Source organism: Grampus griseus (genome assembly GCF_964374135.1).
Source record: "Grampus griseus genome assembly, chromosome: 4".
NCBI lineage: Eukaryota > Metazoa > Chordata > Mammalia > Artiodactyla > Delphinidae > Grampus > Grampus griseus.
Genome location: NC_138997.1, coordinates 24,769,979 through 24,788,059, shown reverse-complemented (window position 1 = coordinate 24,788,059; position 18,081 = coordinate 24,769,979). Strand labels below are relative to the sequence as shown.

The window sequence follows — 18,081 nt, the reverse complement described above, 5'->3', positions numbered from 1 at the left end:
GAAAAGGTGCCTGGTGGTTTGGGATGGGTCTGAGACATTCACTATAGGTCAAGGTTAACATGAACTGGAGGCCTGGGTGAGTCATGGTCATTCAGCCCCATGTTTTGCCTCGTGGAGCCACATGACAGGAGAATTAAAAGAAGCATCTTGATGTTCTCCAGTTAGAATTAGAAAGTCTCGAGACTCATCTAGAACATCTAGGAACTGGGAGTATCATCATTAGACGCCTGATTAAAAGTTGCCTGCTGTGGGCTTACATCATTTCTCTTTCTGAAAACTACACTTTTCAAGATATCACATTTAAGTCTAACTCTCCAAATTAGAACCAAGCAGTTGACAGAAACTTGGCACCTCAGTTGTTGGCTGGGAATATCTTTTTATCTTTTTGTACTTGGTTTTTTGAAAATAAAAGATACAAGTCATTTCAACTATTTTTAGTTTGGAAACTGGCCCAAAAAATGTATCCTGTCTCCCATATTCTATTAATTTCATAAAATTGGGGCCGAAACATCTTAACCATGAGAGGTGGACTTCGGAAAACAGTGACCTGCAGAGGGGTCCAAGCTGAATTGTTTCGAATGTGTTAGGAGCTCAGCGGTAAAATGGCAAAGGTTCTCTTGAATAAACGAAGGGGAGCTGGTGAATGTTTGTGTTGTATCTTGCGGTTTCCCGTGGGCCTTTGTTCTGCCACCTTCATCTCTTTCCCATAATGTTATGCATCTGTAGTTACGGTTTGTCTGTAAAGGGCAGCTCCTTATCCTGTGATACCTTTGTTTGTGCTGCTGAAGAAGGAGGGGGCCGGGAGATGCCCGTTAACTAGGCATCCTTATTACCGGATGGCTCTGATTGGCTTTCTGTCAGACATCTTAGCATCCTTCTACCAAGGAAGTGCTGGCCTTCCGCCATTCACGCCCTCAGGCTTTAGTGCCATTAGCTGGGGCCCTCCCCACGCCCAAGTGTGCCTTCCCCCAGTGGGTTTATTTTTGGCAGTCTTCCTCTGTATCTTCAGTTTGGCCCTTTTCTAACCCTGCCTGGCTTTTCTCATGATGGGCACTCACTGATCACTTGACTAAAATTCCTGGTGTCAGACGCCACATTGTGGGCCCTCATGTGTGAGGCAGCCCGAATGTCCTATTGAAATCCTGGATTTTACCGAACCTGGTGGGTGATCCGTTTGAGAGGGAGAGTGTGACTCTTTCCTGTTTTTCAGTGACTTGCTCCTCCACGGGCTGAGGGCTGATCTGAGTCACAGAAGGGAGCAGGTGGCGTAACAAGAAAGTGGGACCTGGAGTGACACACTCACGTGCTCAGGCCTCCTCCAGGGATGGAGACTTTGTGACACTGACTCATTGTTTATGATTTTTCCTTAACAATCACTTACATAGTGCCTGCTCCTTGCTGTTTAACCCGTTTGAACTTCATAGCAACCCGAGAGGAAGATACTGTTGGTATTCCCATTGCACAGATGAAAACAGAGAGGTTAAGGAACTTGCCCACGTTTACACAGCTAATAATGGTGGGACTGGGATTCTAATCCAGGCAGCCAGGCTCCAGCATCCCCTCCCCCAAATCACAAAGTAAGGAAGTGGTGAAACTGGAGGTTGGCTCTGTTCTCTGCCCTTGTTTTTGTAGAGTCAGAGTCCCCGGCAAGGGAGCCATTCTCTGAACGTCATATGTTAGATGCCACCGGAAGTTGTGCTCATACTTGTGGGCTTTTCAGGCATTGCTTAGTGCAGATAGAGTAGTAACAGTAAAGCCAGTTACAGTGTGTCTTCAATGGCTCGTAACAAGCATGTAGTTGAGGAAACCAAGACTGGAAGTCAGTAGCGTTAGAAGGGTTGCCACTGGAATCCAGACGTTTCTTTCCTCACCGTGCTGGATAGAGCTCATCTCATTGCAGAATTGTCCGCACAGTGGTTGTTTAATCTTGATAGACTCTTGGGAAAATTGTTCAAACTCTATGTTTCTGCACAACTGAATCCAGGTCATTTTCTTCCTTCCCTCAGAAGTACATTTTCTTCCACTCACTACTGTTGTTACTGCTGTTACAACTTCTACTATTGTTATCCTGAGCCTTACCTTATTACTAATCAGATGGGTTTCCAGTGAGCCAGGGGCGGTGCCAACAACTTGATGTAATTTCTCAGTTAACCCTCCCAACAGCCCTGTTAATGTTAAACCTATTTCATAGATGAGGAAGCTGAGGCTTAGTAGGTTTCGGCGACCGAGGGATAGAGCAGAGATTCAGCGCTGCCTAACTGTGAAGCTTGGCTCCTAACCACTTAATAAGCTATTACCTAATTTTTTTTTTTTTTTTGTCAATTGAGTGAACTGTCTTTTGACCTCCGTCTGCTTCACTGTTTATTTTCCTTGGCTTCAAACCATGACATCGTTTTTAATGCATGCTAATTCAGTCACTAATCTGGTTAAATTTTTGTGTGTCTTCAAAATACACCCACAACCCATCCCTCGAGGGCGGCCTTTCCTGGCCCACCAGCTCTCTCCCGGATGCTTCCTCCACCCCAGGACCCTCCCTCCCCTCCGCCAGGCTTCCAAGGTGTTAATGGACTCTTCTGATACCTCTGGCATCAGGTTGTGCCCCTGCCTGGCTTCCTTCTCCTGAGTAATGGTATCCCCACTCCTCTCAAGAAAAATGCTGAGTCTTCACCAGCTGGTACTCACTCCCTCTGCCCCCCATTTCCATTTACCTGCCTTCCCTCATGTTCCAGGAGTCCGGTCACTGGAACCATGGAGTTCCATAAATCTTCCTCCTGTTAGGTAAAATGGGGGAGGGGGGTTCTAAAAAGAATTAATAATGTTATTTAAACCAAAATAACTAGGGACTTCCCTGGCGGTCCAGTGGTTAGGACTCTGCGCTTCCGCTGCAGAGGGCACAGGTTCGATCTCTGGTCGGGGAACTAAGATACCTCATGCTGTGCGGTGTGGCCCAAAAAACCCCACAAAATAACTAGTTTAATGCACCTCTGACCCCCAGTGGTTCTGTATCTTTGTAGAGAATTTCTAGCAACATTGCACCTTATTGCTGTGATATCCACCGCTACTGCCTGCTCCAGTGATACTTAGAATCTTAACATCCAAGTTGATCCTTGCATTACTGCTTGTGTCTTAGCCTTGCCTCTTCAACTATGTTTCAGATTGCTAAGGGGGGGGAGGGGCAGCGGCAGGGGATGATGTTTCCTTTATAATGTCTTTATCTTTGTATCATCCACAATGTATTCTGTGGTAGATGATAAGAAAGGTATTCCATTAGTCATATACACTCTGGGAGGCAGGTTTTCAGAGGTTGTGGTATTACTTCACTTAAAAAAGATTTAAAGGGCTTCCCTGGTGGTGCAGTGGTTGAGAATCTGCCTGCCAATGCAGGGGACATGGGTTCGAGCTCTGGTCTGGGAAGATCCCACATGCCGCGGAGCAACTGGGCCTGTGAACTACAACTGCTGAGCCTGTGCTCCGCAACAAGAGAGGCCGCGATAGTGAGAGGCCCGTGCACCGCGATGAAGAGTGGCCCCCGCTTGCCACAACTAGAGAAAGTCCTCGCACAGAAACCAAGACCCAACGCAGCCAAAAATAAATAAATAAAGATTTAACTTTAAAAAAAAAAGATTTACAAAGTCACAACCAGCTCCTAGTGCCATAAAGAGTACGGAAGAAAGAGGTGGTCCATGGGAAGAAAACAGGCTGTTCAAAGGGAGCCTCAAAGGGTGTGAGCACCTTGGCATTGGCCGGGACCTCAGCTTCTGGGGCCAAATCTAGGAACTAGAGTCGGTCACACAGGGAGTTAAGTAACAAACCAGTCCACAGTTTAGCAGCTCAACACAATAGCCATTTACTTAACTTACGAGTTTGGGGACTGGCAGTTGGGCATGGCTGACCGGTGTGCTTTTTCTGGTCTCTTCTGGGCTGACTCATCCATCTGCAGCACCTTGCCAGGTTGCCAGGGCATGGCTGGTCTAGGTGGGTCCCAGCTGGGAGGGCTTCTCTCTGTCCCCCAGGGTGTCCCATCCTTCAGTGTGTTAGCCTGGGCTCGCCCACATGGCAGCTGGCTTCCAAAGGAGAGAGCAGAAGTGCTCCAGGAGGCTGGGCTCAGAGCTGGTCCAGCGGCATCACTTCCACCACCTTCCAGTGACCAAATCCAGCCACTTCAACCCAGATTCAAAGGGTGGGATAATCTGCTCCACCTCTTGATGGGAAGAGCCGTGGAGTCACATGGCAAAGGGGGTGGGTTTGCAGGCAGAAGGGACCATGAGGACCATTTTGCAGTCTCCTTGCAACGCCCAGAGTGCTTCAGACTCACTGGGTGTTCCACAAAGACAAAAACGCATTAAAATACCAATGTATGAACCAGAATGTCAGTACAGTCATTTGAAATGACAAGTGTAACAGTCAAGAGCAGATGTCATTTGGGGCAGATGGTCACCGACTTCCCTGAAGAGTGTTGGAAATATATGATCCAATCTTTAGGTTTTCTTTTTTTCCAGTCTCAAGTCACCTCAAGCTGTTCTTACATGCAAATCACTCCACGGCTGTTCCTACAGCTCATTCTTTGGATGTGTTAATAGCGTGAATTTCAAATGCAGTTTTCTCTCCCATCTCCTCCCGGCTAGAGGCTTGATCGGTTTTCCAGGACTGGTCCTTCCTGCTTTTGACAAGAGAGATATCCTGTCTGTTAAGTGGATTCCAGCAGATAGCTGCTCTTGCTTATTATGTGCGGCTTCTAGTAGTTTCGTTCACGGAGAAAAGCCTTATTTATTTATTTTAAAGTTCGGTGGCACTGCTTATCGTTATTACCCTCCCTGCTCCAAAGGCTCTTTTGTCTTCCCTTTGTCACTATGTCTATAATCTCAGTAGCTGTCACAGGGGACCTGCGCGGCCCTAGTCTGCAGACACAGACACTGAAGTGTGACCAAGGATTAGCTCAGGTGCGGATGAAAGATATAATGAAATATAATGAGAAATATAAGATGGTTAAAACTCCGCTAAACACTAAATATAAAACTACTTAAGACCAATTAAGTAGTTTACCTTATAAGAGAGCAAGGTTTGAAAATATTTAGCTAATGTTTTAAACTTTCTATTTGAATATAATAGGCTTCACTGTTATTAATTATTATTTAATGAAATCTCGGCTTTCCTTATGATTTCCGAAGGCAATCTATTTTCTTCTCACCCAAAGTGCATCAAGTTGTCAAAAAAATCCCAGGTCCCCAGACGGATCATACATCCTTACATACACTTACAAGGGACCTTGGGTAGTTATAACAGCCCTGGTTTGTAATCTAGAGAGTTGAGCTCTGATTCTGATTCTATCATGAATGAGCTGTGTGGTTTTAAAAAGGTCATATCATTCTCTGAGACTGTGTTTTCTTATTGTAAAATAAAGGAGTGGAAAACAGTAATGGTTTTCATTTTGTTGGTTGGTTTTCAAACATTAAACCCATTTTTTTCCAAACAAAATCTTAAGGGCAGACTCAATGTACAAAACACGAAGAATATGTAGTTTAATGTATTTTTAAATTTAACTTTAGTTTTTAGGTTCTCACGTATTATATTTATTTATTTTAAAAGTCCAACAATTAGAAAAAAGTTGCTAAGTGATACTCCCACACACATGAAATTAGTGTTATGTTAAGATGGGGTCTTACAGCAGTATAAGCATCTAGTGTATTTCTAAATTTATTTTGCTGATTGCAGCTTCCAGAAATACCATTTACACAGGGACATTGTGGCAAATGAGATAAGATTTTTAACAATTCACCTTGTAATCTCAGGATCCCTTTCGTTAAATGTATTCAGCTGCTTGAAAGAAGAGTACAATAATAAAAAGTTTTTGCCTCAAAGCTGACAACATTTAGCAATTGCCCTTATTCCTTATCATAAGAAAGGGCAGACAAAAGCACCCCAAACTTTCAGCAGGTACTAAAGCCATCGATAATTCTATTTCAGCTACTTGGTTATCACTCAGTTAACCGTTATTTGGAAGTTTATTTAATCTTGCTAGTTTCAGATTCTTCACCCACAAGATGGAGATAATGATAGTAAGTACTTCAGAGGGTCGTTGAGAGGATCAGATAAATTAATCCAAGGAAACAGCATACTCCCTGGCCCATATTTTGTGCTCTATAAATAACGGAACCAAATATGTGTATATCTACATATTTCTGTGTGGCTGTTAGGCACGATCAGAAGCTTCACCAAAGCAGATACACTTGAAACTACCCTGGCACCTAATTTAAGGCAGTGGTCCTCAACCGGAGGCGTGCTCAGGGGAGAGTAAGGCAATGTCGAGAGAAACTTTTGTTTCCACGACTGGGCAGTGCTATTGGCATCTAGTAGGTAGAGATCAGGGATGCTGCTAAGCGTACTACCGTTTGCAGGACGGTCACCCGCAGCAAATTACCCAGCCTAGAATGTCAGTGGTGCTGAGGTTGAGAAAGCCCGATTCGAGGCATACCTATAGACCCTAGTCGTACCATAACTGTACAGTTTTAACATGCACAGGCCTGAATTTTTGGAAAGATTAGTGTATAGCCAATCACTTCCTTATTAATGACACATTACTAGAACTCTGCCACTCCTAAGAGGCAGGGAGAACTGCATCACAAGTGATACACAAGACTGAATTAACTTGTTAACTCAAGTTAACCCATCAGTGGTTTCCAGTGAGTTGACATTTTATATATAACAGAGCTGAGGGTCCACATTTTAAAATTTTAAATTAGTTTCAATAATTTTAAAAGCTTACATTGGAAACCGACATTTATTGGAACCCCAGAAGCTTATCCTAGGGTTGGTTCCTTGGGACACTGTTTGAAAACCACCAAATCTGCGGTCCGTTCCAGGTCCAAGGGTCCTTAGCTCTGCTTTAGGGGGAGCTAGTAAGTAAAATTCTCAATGGCCTAGCTTTTTCATGTACCAGTTCAGCAGACTCTGAACTGAAAGAGAGCTCGGTCTTATTAAATTCAAGGAAAGTGTCGTTTTCCTTCCCCAGAGGAAACAGACAAAGCAGAACAGTCATGCCGCAGTCCCTTCTTTCTCTTCCACCCTCTTAGATCTTCATAAAATTCTTCCCTACCAGAAAACATGCCTTTCCTTCAGGTTACACGCCACCCTTCCTCATTTCTCGTTCACGATACTTAATTCACACCGTATCACTTCTGCCCAGAGCCCACAGTGCAACTGCTTGAGTTAGTTTCCTTCTTAAAGGCGCTTGGACTATCTTGGAGAGAAAGGAGAGCGCTTGGGTGCATTTTCAGCCAGAAGCCCTGCAGTCCAGTGTCTCTGATTTGGAGAAGTCAGTCTGTTAACCTCTTAGGACCTTAGTTCCTTCCCCTGCAAGATGAAGGTAGTAACAATGCCTGTCTCCTGTGGTTGATGGAAGGATCAATTCCTGTATAACTATTCAAATGCTAGTTGTGTGCATTATTGAAGCAAATAATGGTCTTTAAGGAAGTTATACAGCGTTGTCCTGGGGGTGGGGATGAGAGGGGCTTAGACAGAATCTCGAAGTGTACTGAGGACACCTCGCCGGAAAGACGGGTTCCTTTTACAACTCATTAATGCTGGCCTATTAGAATTAGAAACTTGGAATCATTTTATCCCAGTGGCTTTCCCGTTCCTTTCGCATATCAGCCTTTGTCTTGAATCCTTTCTAAATCCTGATTTAGAAAAAGCTGATTTGTTTCCTTTCAACGGCAGCCCAACTCCATCGAGCACATGAACTTACAGATGTACATAATTTTTAATCATAATTTTCTCAGGTCGCAAAATGTTTGAACAGTGAGAGAAGGGACCTCTTGGTTAGTGGGATTTCCTCACTGAGTTAAGTGGAGTGTCTGGAAGCTTGACGATACATAAACGGAAGTCAAGATACTTGCTGTGAAAAGTCCTTTACAAACTGAATTCCATATGTGCACAGATCTTCTTGTTAGTGGTAAGAATGAAGTAAAGACCAGGCAGTGAGTCATAAATTACTGCTTTTCTCTTAGCAATTTCCCCAAAGAGAAAACAACTTTAGTTTCACCTTTCCCTGTAGAAAAACAATTTTTTAAATTAAGATAAATAAAAAAAGATGGCAATTATGCAGTCATATTAATTTTAAAATATAGGGCTTTATGCACTATTCTCTGTAAATATTTCTGGTAATTGAAAAAAAGCAGGGTAGCCTTCTTATTGCTATTTTTACATCATCTATTTAGATCCGAATGTTTGGAAACTAAAACTTGGACAAATGAGTGTTTCCCAGATATTTTTTGATATGTCATTAGCCATATTTACATTTCCCTAGCACATTACTAGTTTTATGCCATTCTTAACATTGTCAGAATGAAAACCAGGTATGAAGTACCTTGCAAATTTATAAAACAGCAACATACAGCTTGCCTATTATTTTTTAAAAGTGTCTTATTACAGTTCTGTTAAATCTGGGTTGTACCAATAATGCCAAATATCTTTTTTTTTTTTTCTTAAGTCTTATGTAGCACATATTCTGACTAATGCTCCCAGAAGCTACTCATATCTTCAGAGAGCATTGGCTCCAGCAGTTAGGATTTGCTTCTAGGGCCTTAGTAGTTTCTTATCTCTTTCCTAGGCTCACCTTAGAATATTTTAAAGTTTCAAAAATAAAAGATGCAAGCCTGAAGCGTTTTTAAAAATATATAACCATTCACTTTATATTGTTCCTACCCAAAGAATCAAAATTAAAGACTTAATAGAAAGCACACCATTTTTTTTATTATTATTATTTTTTAAAATTTTCTTTATTTTTTTGGCTGCGTTGGGTCTTAGTTGCAGCATGCGGGATCTTTCGTTGCGGTGCACAGGCTTCTCTCTAGTTGTGGTGTGCAGGTTTTCTCTCTCTAGTTATGGCGCACGGGTTCCAGAGAGCGTGGGCTCTGTAGTTTGTGGCATGCAGCCTCTCTAGTTGAGGCACACGAGCTCAGTAGTTGTGGTACGTGAGCATAGTTGCCCCGCAGCGTGTGGGATCTTGGTTCCTCGACCAGGGATGGAACCTGTGTCCCTGCATTGGAAGGCAGATTCTTTACCACTGGACCGCCACGGAAGTCCCCGACAGCACACCATTTAATTACTCTATCGTGACTAACTTAGGATGCTCTTGGAAAGGGTTTTATGAAGGATTCTGGAAGAAAGGCTTAGGGTTTTATGAAGGATTCTGGAAGAAAGGCTTAGGAGGTGGACAGCAACGACTCCCTCCCTCCGGAAGTGGTTGAAAGGGGAGAAATGTGCTAGATAAACAGAATCCTCTTGGGAGCTACCTTCTGTAGAGGCCCAAAATACATGCTTGAAGATTGCTCTAGAGACTGTCCTTGTTCCCTTGGGCTCAGATGCCAATGGCACTGTCCCCAGAGGGCTAGATTTTCAGCACTTTCTTTGAGATTTTTCTGGGTTCCTCCTTTAGTAATTCCAGAGTCCAAGTGATCGTTCAGAGACACCTCAGTAAGCGCTGTGGTGTAGTAGCAGAGTTTTTAACTTTATCTGGAAGGTCTTATCCCCAATCTCATGATCAGACTTGAGGAAGGCACTTCCGATTGCCTTTGGTGGAATATTTTGGGATTCGTAGCTTTTGTTTACCACAGGTAATAATGGAGTGCCAACAGATGTCACTGATTTGTGACCAACCTATTTTATTTATTCAACAAATATATGTTGAGCTCCTGCTACGTGCCAGGCCCAGTTCTAGGCACTCGAGACACATCAGCATTAAAACAGAGATTATTGCCTTCATGAAGCCTACCTTTGAGCTGAAGGAATAGACCATAACATAATAAATAAGAAAATTATGTAGTATGGATTAGTCTTTGGGGCTGTCGTAGCGAAATACCACAGACTGGGTGGCTTAAACAATAGAAATGTATTTCTCACCGTTCTGGAGGCTGGAGGTCCAAGATCAAGGTGCTGACAGGTTTGGTTTCTCCTGAGGCCTCTCCTTGGCTTGAAGATGGCTTCCTTCTTGCTCTGTCCCCACATGGTCTTTCCGCTGTGTTTGCACATCCTCTGTGTCTCTCTTATTCTCAGGACACCAGTCATATTGGATTAGGGCCACACCCTGATGGCCTCGTTTAACCTAATTTTCTCCCTATCTCCATACAGTCCCAGTGAGGGTTAGGGCTTCAACATTTGTATTTGGGGAGGTGGGGCAGACACAATTCAATCCATAACAAGACGTTTTCTGGTGATAAGTATTTTGGATAAAAAGGAAAATTACGGACTTCCCCGGCAGTCCAGTGGTTAAGACTTTGCCTTCCAATGCAGGGGACACAGGTTCGATCCCTGGTCAGGGAACTGAGATCCCACATGTCGCAGGGCAACTAAGACGCGCACCACAACTACTGAGCCCACGTGCTCCGGAGCCACGTGCCACACCTAGAGAGCCTACGCTCGGCATCGAAAGACCCCGCATGCCGCAACAAAGACCCGACGCAGCCACATAAATAAATGAATAAATTTAAAAAAAAAAAAGGAAAATTAGAGTAGGGTAAGAGAGTTTGGGGGATTGCGGGTACTGTGGGGTGGGCGTCGCAGTTTTGATCAGGATGGTTGCGGTCTTCATTGAGAAGGTGGTATTTTAGCAAAGACTTGAAGGTCAAGTTCCATTCAGGTGTTGTTATAACACAGGGACCAGAGATGGAGGAGTGGTGTAGTGGAGCTAGGCAGGGGACACAGGGTGGGCAGCCTGTGCACGTGGGTTCTAGTCTCAGCTCTTCATCTTTCTGGTAGTAAAACTTCCAAGTGTCACTTTAGCCCTCTGGGGTCCAGTTCCCAAGTATGCTGGTCTGTGTGAACTCATGACTCCAGAAGGGATATTCTTAGAAGGGCGTAAGGTATAAAGAAAGGACTTTGTGTCTATGTATTGGCTGGAGGTAGATGGTGGGCAGGGGGTTGATAGGCGTACCCTTTGGGGCTTTATTTTCATCCTTTTTGTCGTTGTTGTTGTTAAGCACGAGTGGGCTTAAGGCTCATTCTTTTTTTTTTATATATAAATTTATTTATTTATTTATTTTTGTTTATTTTTGGCTACACTGGGTCTCTGTTGCTGTGCGCAGGCTTTTCTCTAGTTGCAGCGATCAGGGGCTACTCTTCATTGCGGTGCGCAGGCTTCTCGTTGTGGTGGCTTCTCTTGTTGCGGAGCACGGGCTCTAGGCGCACGGGCTTCAGTAGTCGCGGTGCATGGGCTCAGTAGTGGTGGCTCATGGGCTCTAGAGCGCAGGCTCAGTAGTTGTGGCGCGTGGGCTTAGTTGCTCCATGGCATGTGGGATCTTCCTGGACCAGGGCTCGAACCCTTGTCCCCTGCATTGGCAGGCGGATTCTTAACCACTGCGCCACCAGGGAAGCCCAAGGCTCATTCTAAGAAGCTTTTCTAAGAACTCTGTATTAGGATGAGATCTTGTTTCTTAAAATACCAGCACACCTAAATTAACCAACTTAAAGGTCCTACTGTGTGGCCCTTTAAAGGGGCAAGATGGCTGTGAAAGTGCAAGTGGGAAAAGCGGCTGCTAGTCTTCCTTCTTGGTTTTTCCCAAGAAAGACCAGGAAGTAGTATGTAGCTCAGTGAGTGAAGGCCTGGTAAGGTGTAGCCAAGCCACAGAAAGAATCTATCCCATAATAGGCCAGTTAGCTCTGCCCTGACCACACACTCCACACCAGCCAACCATGCTAGAAATGGAAAAAGGACATTAGTGGAAAAACTGGTGAAATCTGAATAAAATTTGGATCTTAGATCATAGTAATGTGAATTTCTTCGTTCTGACAAATACTCCATGTTGTTACGTAAGGTGTTAACTTTAGGGACCACTGAGTAAAGGATGTCTGGGAACTCTCTGACCCCTCTTTGCAACTTCTCTGCAAATCTAAAATTATTCCAAAATAAAATTTTTTTCTCTTAAAAACGCCCATTGTGGACTCGGAGATAACTTGGGCTACAGACAGTGACCAGAAAGGCAATGACAGGTGCATGCCCCACTGTTTGTGGGACAGTGGCATCAGCTTATAATAAGGCAAAAGTGTTATATCTCCATTCTGAGCTTTTCTCTTTGGCAAATTCTCCATCCTCACCTGACCACCGCATTCTAGGTTTTTGCTTTGGTTTTTGCCTCTGACTCGTGTATATTCAATATTTTATGGCAGAATAACTGTCTGAAAGCATTATTCTATAATAGGATTAGGTAGGGAGAGTGCTAATAGGTCAGAGAGGCAGCAGCGTATACAGGAAAGAAGACACTGGAAACCAGAGAGAAAATGCCCAAACACTTTGTAGAGGCAGCACTTCCTAAAATATGATAGGTTCCGAAGATTCAGAAGCCCGCACTCTTCTAAGTCCCACGCTCATGGAGTGACTTGTATTTTTGTGCTCAGGGCTCAGCCTATTTTGATTGGGTTGTGGTCCCTCCTGTGTTAGCAAGATATGATCATGCATTACATACTTCATTAAGTTGGGAGCAGCTAAGAGTGGGACTGGCCTTTCATACAGGTATATGTGTGTAATCCTTTTCTTCTTTTGACAGCTGCAAATCAGAAGGAACCCATGAATCTTAATTTTAAAGTGAAAGAGGAGCCTAAGGAAGAGGAGGCTCTAAGTGCCACGTTGCCTCGGTCCAACTATGTGTTCAGCCCCGAGTCTGAAGTACCAGCCCCGAGCATCTCTGAGGACACACTTAAGCCCCAGGAAGCAAAGGGCAACGTACTAAGGCGGGATATGTCAGTCAAAGCAGCATCTGAACTTCTCATGAAACTATCAGGTACTTGATTTCTTCTAAAATATTCACATTCTGATACCATCACTTGCAAGCCACCTGGGCTGCTTCCTGCATGGGTTATAATTAGCCTGATGGCGGCAATATCACATTATTGCAGTGAATTCAGGAATGATTGGATTACTTGGCTAAAATTCCTGTGTTGTGTGTGAGTTTGTTTGCGGATGTTAGCCGTGTACCTGTCTTATTAAATACACTCCCCCTTTCCTGATTATGCCTGCAAATTGTTGGAAAACAGTGCTGTTTTCTAAGATGCTGTAGGTCATAATTTTAAATGGGTTCTAATGACATTCAAAGCACTTCTGTTAATTGATCGAAATAGCTATTCTTTCCTAATAGAGGACCTTGCACTGTTTGGTGTTTTTGTACTATATTCTTTAAGGACCATTAAAAATATTTTTCTGTACCAATAGAGTAGCAATAAGATTTTAGAAATAGAAAAATCTCATAATGGAATGTTACAGTAATTAATCTAAGTTCTTAAGGCAAACAAATAATTTTTATTAGTATCCAAATGTCATTTCAGCCTATCAAATGTTGGCAAAATGTGTTATAATTTGAAATTCATGTATTTTGGATTTTTTCCCACCCAGTCTCCTCTCTGCAGATAGAACAGATAGAAATTTAGTGTGTTTTAAAATTCAAAGGTATGACTTTAAGGACATGGAAAGAAAAAAAAAAAAAAAAGAACATGGAAAGAAAAGTTATGTAAATAATAGCACTTACCAAGTCATATTCCATCCTTAGTTCGCTGCTGCTTAAAAATAATTTTTAGAGACTCTACTCAAAATACTAATATGAATCAAAAGCTGTTTTCAGTTCTGTAACTTGGTGTGCTTGGAGGATGAAAGCAAGATATGTATTAGGGAGACCCCTTCCCAGTGTAATTTCATCAGCAATTCTGTGTTTCTCGTTGACCAGTAGGTTGGAAAGTAAGAAATTAATAATTATTTACTTAGGGTTGTTGTATTAGAACAGTTGAAATTCCTGTATTTGCCATTAGGTGGGGTGAAGAATTCTTTCCTTTGACGTTAATTTAAAATACACTGGAACCTCCGGGGGACATGATTTGTTACAGATAAAGCATAATACAGTTGTTACCTTGTCACCCCATTTTTCTAAACTTCGCAGTGATAACGCAGCTTCTCCTATGTAAATGGGAGTTTTAGCAAGATTGTGCTAATTGCTAAAAACTGCAAGTTTAAAAAAATGATGTTCGAGCCCACATACTTTGAACCCTCCCCCTGTGTCAAAAGGTCTCGGTGACATACAGTAATCTGTCTGTTGGTTTTCCAGTCAATTCAGAGAGGTTACACAGCTCTCTAATGCTTCTCCCATAACGTAGACTTTCACGCTCTTCCAACAGTGACTCCTATCCCCTCCTGGTGGTAAGATTCCAGTGTGCAGTATTTCTATTTCAGAGTTTACTGTGCAGCCAGCATGGTGAGCAGAGGAAACTAGGGTGGCACCAAAAGATAATATGCAATAATGAGATTTCAGGAAAGATGTTCTCGAAGGAAAACATTTTATCTTGGTTCTTTTGGATGATGCAGTTTGAGACAATGAAGTATGAAATCATTTCCTAGGTAATAAGAGATTCCCAAAATAGAATATAGCTAAGCAGCCATGCACATTTAATGATATTTGTGGTCAGCAATGGCTCTTCTAAATGCTTATGTTGGGTGTTAGTGAGTACACGTGCTGTGGGGTTCGACCGTAGTTGAATCTGGAATTCCCTGGTCGTCCGGTGGTTAGGACACCACGCTTTCACTGCCGAGGGCACGGGTTCCATCCCTGGTCAGGGAACTAAGAACCTGCAAGGTGTGTGGCGTGACCAAAAATTAGAAAAACAAAACACAAAAACAAAACAAGAAAGGCAATAGTTGAATGGATGACATGGTCGTGTTTCCAAAGGGCATCTGCCCTGCTTCATGCTGTGGAAATGAAAACTTGTTTGAAGACCTAGATAATTATTGTTTTGCCCTGAAAAAATTTTCCAGTACTCCGTATGCTTTGACTTAGGTCAAAGAAATATGCATCACAGACCCTACCTTCTAGATGCTTGTGGTCTAGTCAGAAGTCATCCAGGGCAATGGAATTCATTCAATCAGTGCTTTGCCCTTGGAACTTCATACTTCGACAGTCTAGCAGACTGTGGTCACTAAACTGCGAAGAAGTTTCCAAGTCAGCCCTAAAAATAGGAATGTGACTTAAAAAAAAAACAAATGTCTTTTCATTCTGAAGCCGCAAGGTAAAAGGGGACTCACCCTTTATTAGGTTTAAAGTGGATATTAGGGTTTCTAATCACGGGTGGATCGGTGCTCTTGGAAGAAGGAAGATGTTAGGAAAAAACCACCTATGCTGTCTTTCCTCAAGTTATAATTTTAACAATTTCCATGTTTATGCCCTGAAAGCCATCTGAGGAAAGGACCTGTCAGTGTCTTCAAGCCCCCCTTTCCATGCTATTTCCTGTCTCTGTATAGACAAGAGAAGTCATGCGTTTCTCAAAGCATCTGTGCAGGTAGTCAGGGCTGCTCCCCGTCTAATACCCCAAAGCCCTGATGCAGGTATTCCTGTGGGTGGAAGTCCCTGCCTTGCTAATTTTCATTTATGGTCTTCTGTCCTGCTGGGGAAAATCCATATGGTTAGCAAGAGCTAGGTGAGAAAAGTATGTCCCATGTATTCTCATACATTTTTCTTCCTTCTTTCAGTTTTGACCCAAAGAATAGCCACCATGTGGAATAAGAGGATTTTTCATCTCTCTTACTTATTTCCTTGAGATTCAATGCTACGACCTGTCGTAGTTTAGGCCCTTTCAGTCTTTTCCTTGAATTAACAAGAGGAAACTAGTCAACAACTTGGCTGCCTCATTTCCGGTTTTAAATTCATTTATGTTAACTCCTTCACGATGGATGTTGGGCACATGGCCAGGTCAAATATCAGGTGAAACTTTCCTGGGTGGAGAAGTCTCTGTAGGCATATTGTTTTCCAAATTAACATTTATGTTTTATGGGGAAAACACAGATGCGTTAACAACCAGGTGAAAATTTTCATTAACTGTGTGTTTAGGAAAATCTGAGGTTTCTTCCTTCCTATTTCCAGTTGTCAGTTGGGCAGTCAAGTGCTTGACAGCTGGGCCAAGTAAATTGATTACCATAAAGAAAGCAACCCACTCTAAGGAAACCACTGGGTGTCTGGGACTACCTGTTTTTCCTTGACATGAGAAAGCCAAGATAATCAGACTTTTCTGCTAAGTGTATATTTGCCAAAGATAATTCCAGAAGGCTTGATTTAAGGAGGCCAAGATTCTGAAGTCCAATAGAGAGGCTAGGTAACATCAGACAGACTAAGAGAATCATGTCAGTCTTAATCTCTGGCTTTGCAACGTCTAGTGACTCTGAAAACTTATAGAACAAATGTGTTATCACAGATGTGATGTAATGCTCGACGTGACCCAAAGTTTTATCTTCTCTGTCTCTGTTGTGCTTTAAAAGAAGTAGCTATACTGTAAATCAACTATACCTCAATAAAGAAAAAAAAGAGAAGTAGCTACGCTCAAAGAAACAAAGAAATGCCCTCTTCTACCTCGGTCGTGCATATATAAAATGTACCACATGTATGGTTGAACCAAGAAGTAGTAGATAAGAATGCCATTTAAAAAGATGAATCCCACAAAAAATAAGTAGCTGGAAAGCTGGAGCTATTCAGAAACATTAATGAAAAATGAAACATTTAAATTGATCTAACATGGTAAATAAAACCTCACATTAGACCTTGATTCAAAACACATCTATGGGTTTTCCTTTTTCTGTGCTCACAGAGGGAAAGTGCATCGATTTATATTCATTTCTGATTTATATTCATTTATCCCCACCTAGTCTTGGAGAGAAATATAAATTATAATTGCCTCTCGTAGAGGAATCCAGGCAGGTCCTGGATTTGAAATACATAGTGATGTAGGGTTCAGGGAATCACCTACATAAGAAAGGGTTTTAGTGCAGAGATATTTAGAAGCAGGTAACTTGGCTAGGATGAAGTTTTAAGGTGAATTCAATCTCCGAGGTGAACTGAAGCAGAGAGGAAAGGTACCCAGAGAATGACTTTGTTAACAGTTTTAATTAGGGCCCTTTTGGTTGTAAGTAACACATCCTCTCCAGCTAGTTTAGGCAGGAAAGAGGAATTTAATAGAAGGTGCAGGTTTGGGGTTAACTTCTGGAATGAACGCAAAGGTAGGGATGCAGCAGGGTGTCAGGCCTCCACTGAAGCCAGGGACTGGAAGACCGAATGGAGCCCAGGAGGTCCCTGCTCATCCCTGCTTCTCTGCACATACAGATGGACATTTTCTGATATCCAGCCCACATGGTGGAACATGACAGTTGCCATCGGCTTCTGAGTATACCCCCTGTTCAAAAGAGCAGCTAAACAGAAATGTCTTTTTTTTTTTTTAAGATTTTTTTGATGTGGACCATTTTTAAAGTCGTTATTGAATTTGTTACAATACTGCTTCTGTTTTATGTTTTGCTTTTTTGGCCGTGAGACGTGTGGGATCTTAGCTCCCTGAGCAGGGATCAAACCTGCACCCCCTGCATTGGAAGGCGAAATCTTAACCACTGGACCGCCAAGGAAGTCCCTAAACAGAAATTTCTTAGTCCCAATCCCAAATTCCAGCTGATTGCCTCAGCTCCAATTGTGGCCTACCAGTGGAAACTTCCGCTGTATCTACGAATAAGGGCATGTTGAGCAGACGTGGCTGCTGTCATGTAGGATTGCTGGGAGGAGAAGAATCCCCAGAAACACACCTTGGATGGGCAAGAGTGAGGGTAGTGTGAGACCAGGAAGATAAGCAATATGTCTGAACCCCAAAAGTTCGAGGAGCAGATTATGGTCATTGCTGTTATTTAAATATTGAATGTAAATGTGTTTAGGCCTTTGGGTGATGCTTGCCTTTCCTTTCTGGTGGAGAAGACTGCCCAGCCAGGACTCAGCCTACCCAGCAGCAACTCTGTATGTGCTGAGACCCTGCTTCTAAGTGTGGTCCCCAGACCAGCAGAATCAGCATGAGTTGGAGAAGATGGGGAAGTGATAGAGATGCAAATTCTTGAGCTGTACTGTGGACCCAGCTGAAACTCTCGAGTTCTTTATAACCCTACAAGTGATTCTGAAAGCTAAGTTTTGAGAAGCATTGTGCTGAGGAAATGGTTAATTGGAGAAATAAGTTTGGTCCATCCAAAAAAGAGTGCGTTGGGTTGAAACTGACAGAGAAGAAAGCTCTCTTAAATGCACATTTTGCCTT

General features: G+C 42.8%; 1 protein-coding gene across 2 annotated transcripts in view; it reads left to right on the top strand.

Annotated features, from left to right (window-relative positions):
- ZNF827 (zinc finger protein 827) overlaps positions 1-18,081 on the top strand; it is a 180,723-nt gene that overhangs the window by 58,793 nt on the left and 103,849 nt on the right. For both annotated transcript variants that reach the window (XM_082652947.1, XM_082652946.1), the window contains exon 5: positions 12,540-12,773. In XM_082652947.1, the coding sequence (XP_082509073.1) occupies positions 12,540-12,773 (234 nt within the window). The remainder of the gene's footprint in view (positions 1-12,539; positions 12,774-18,081) is intronic.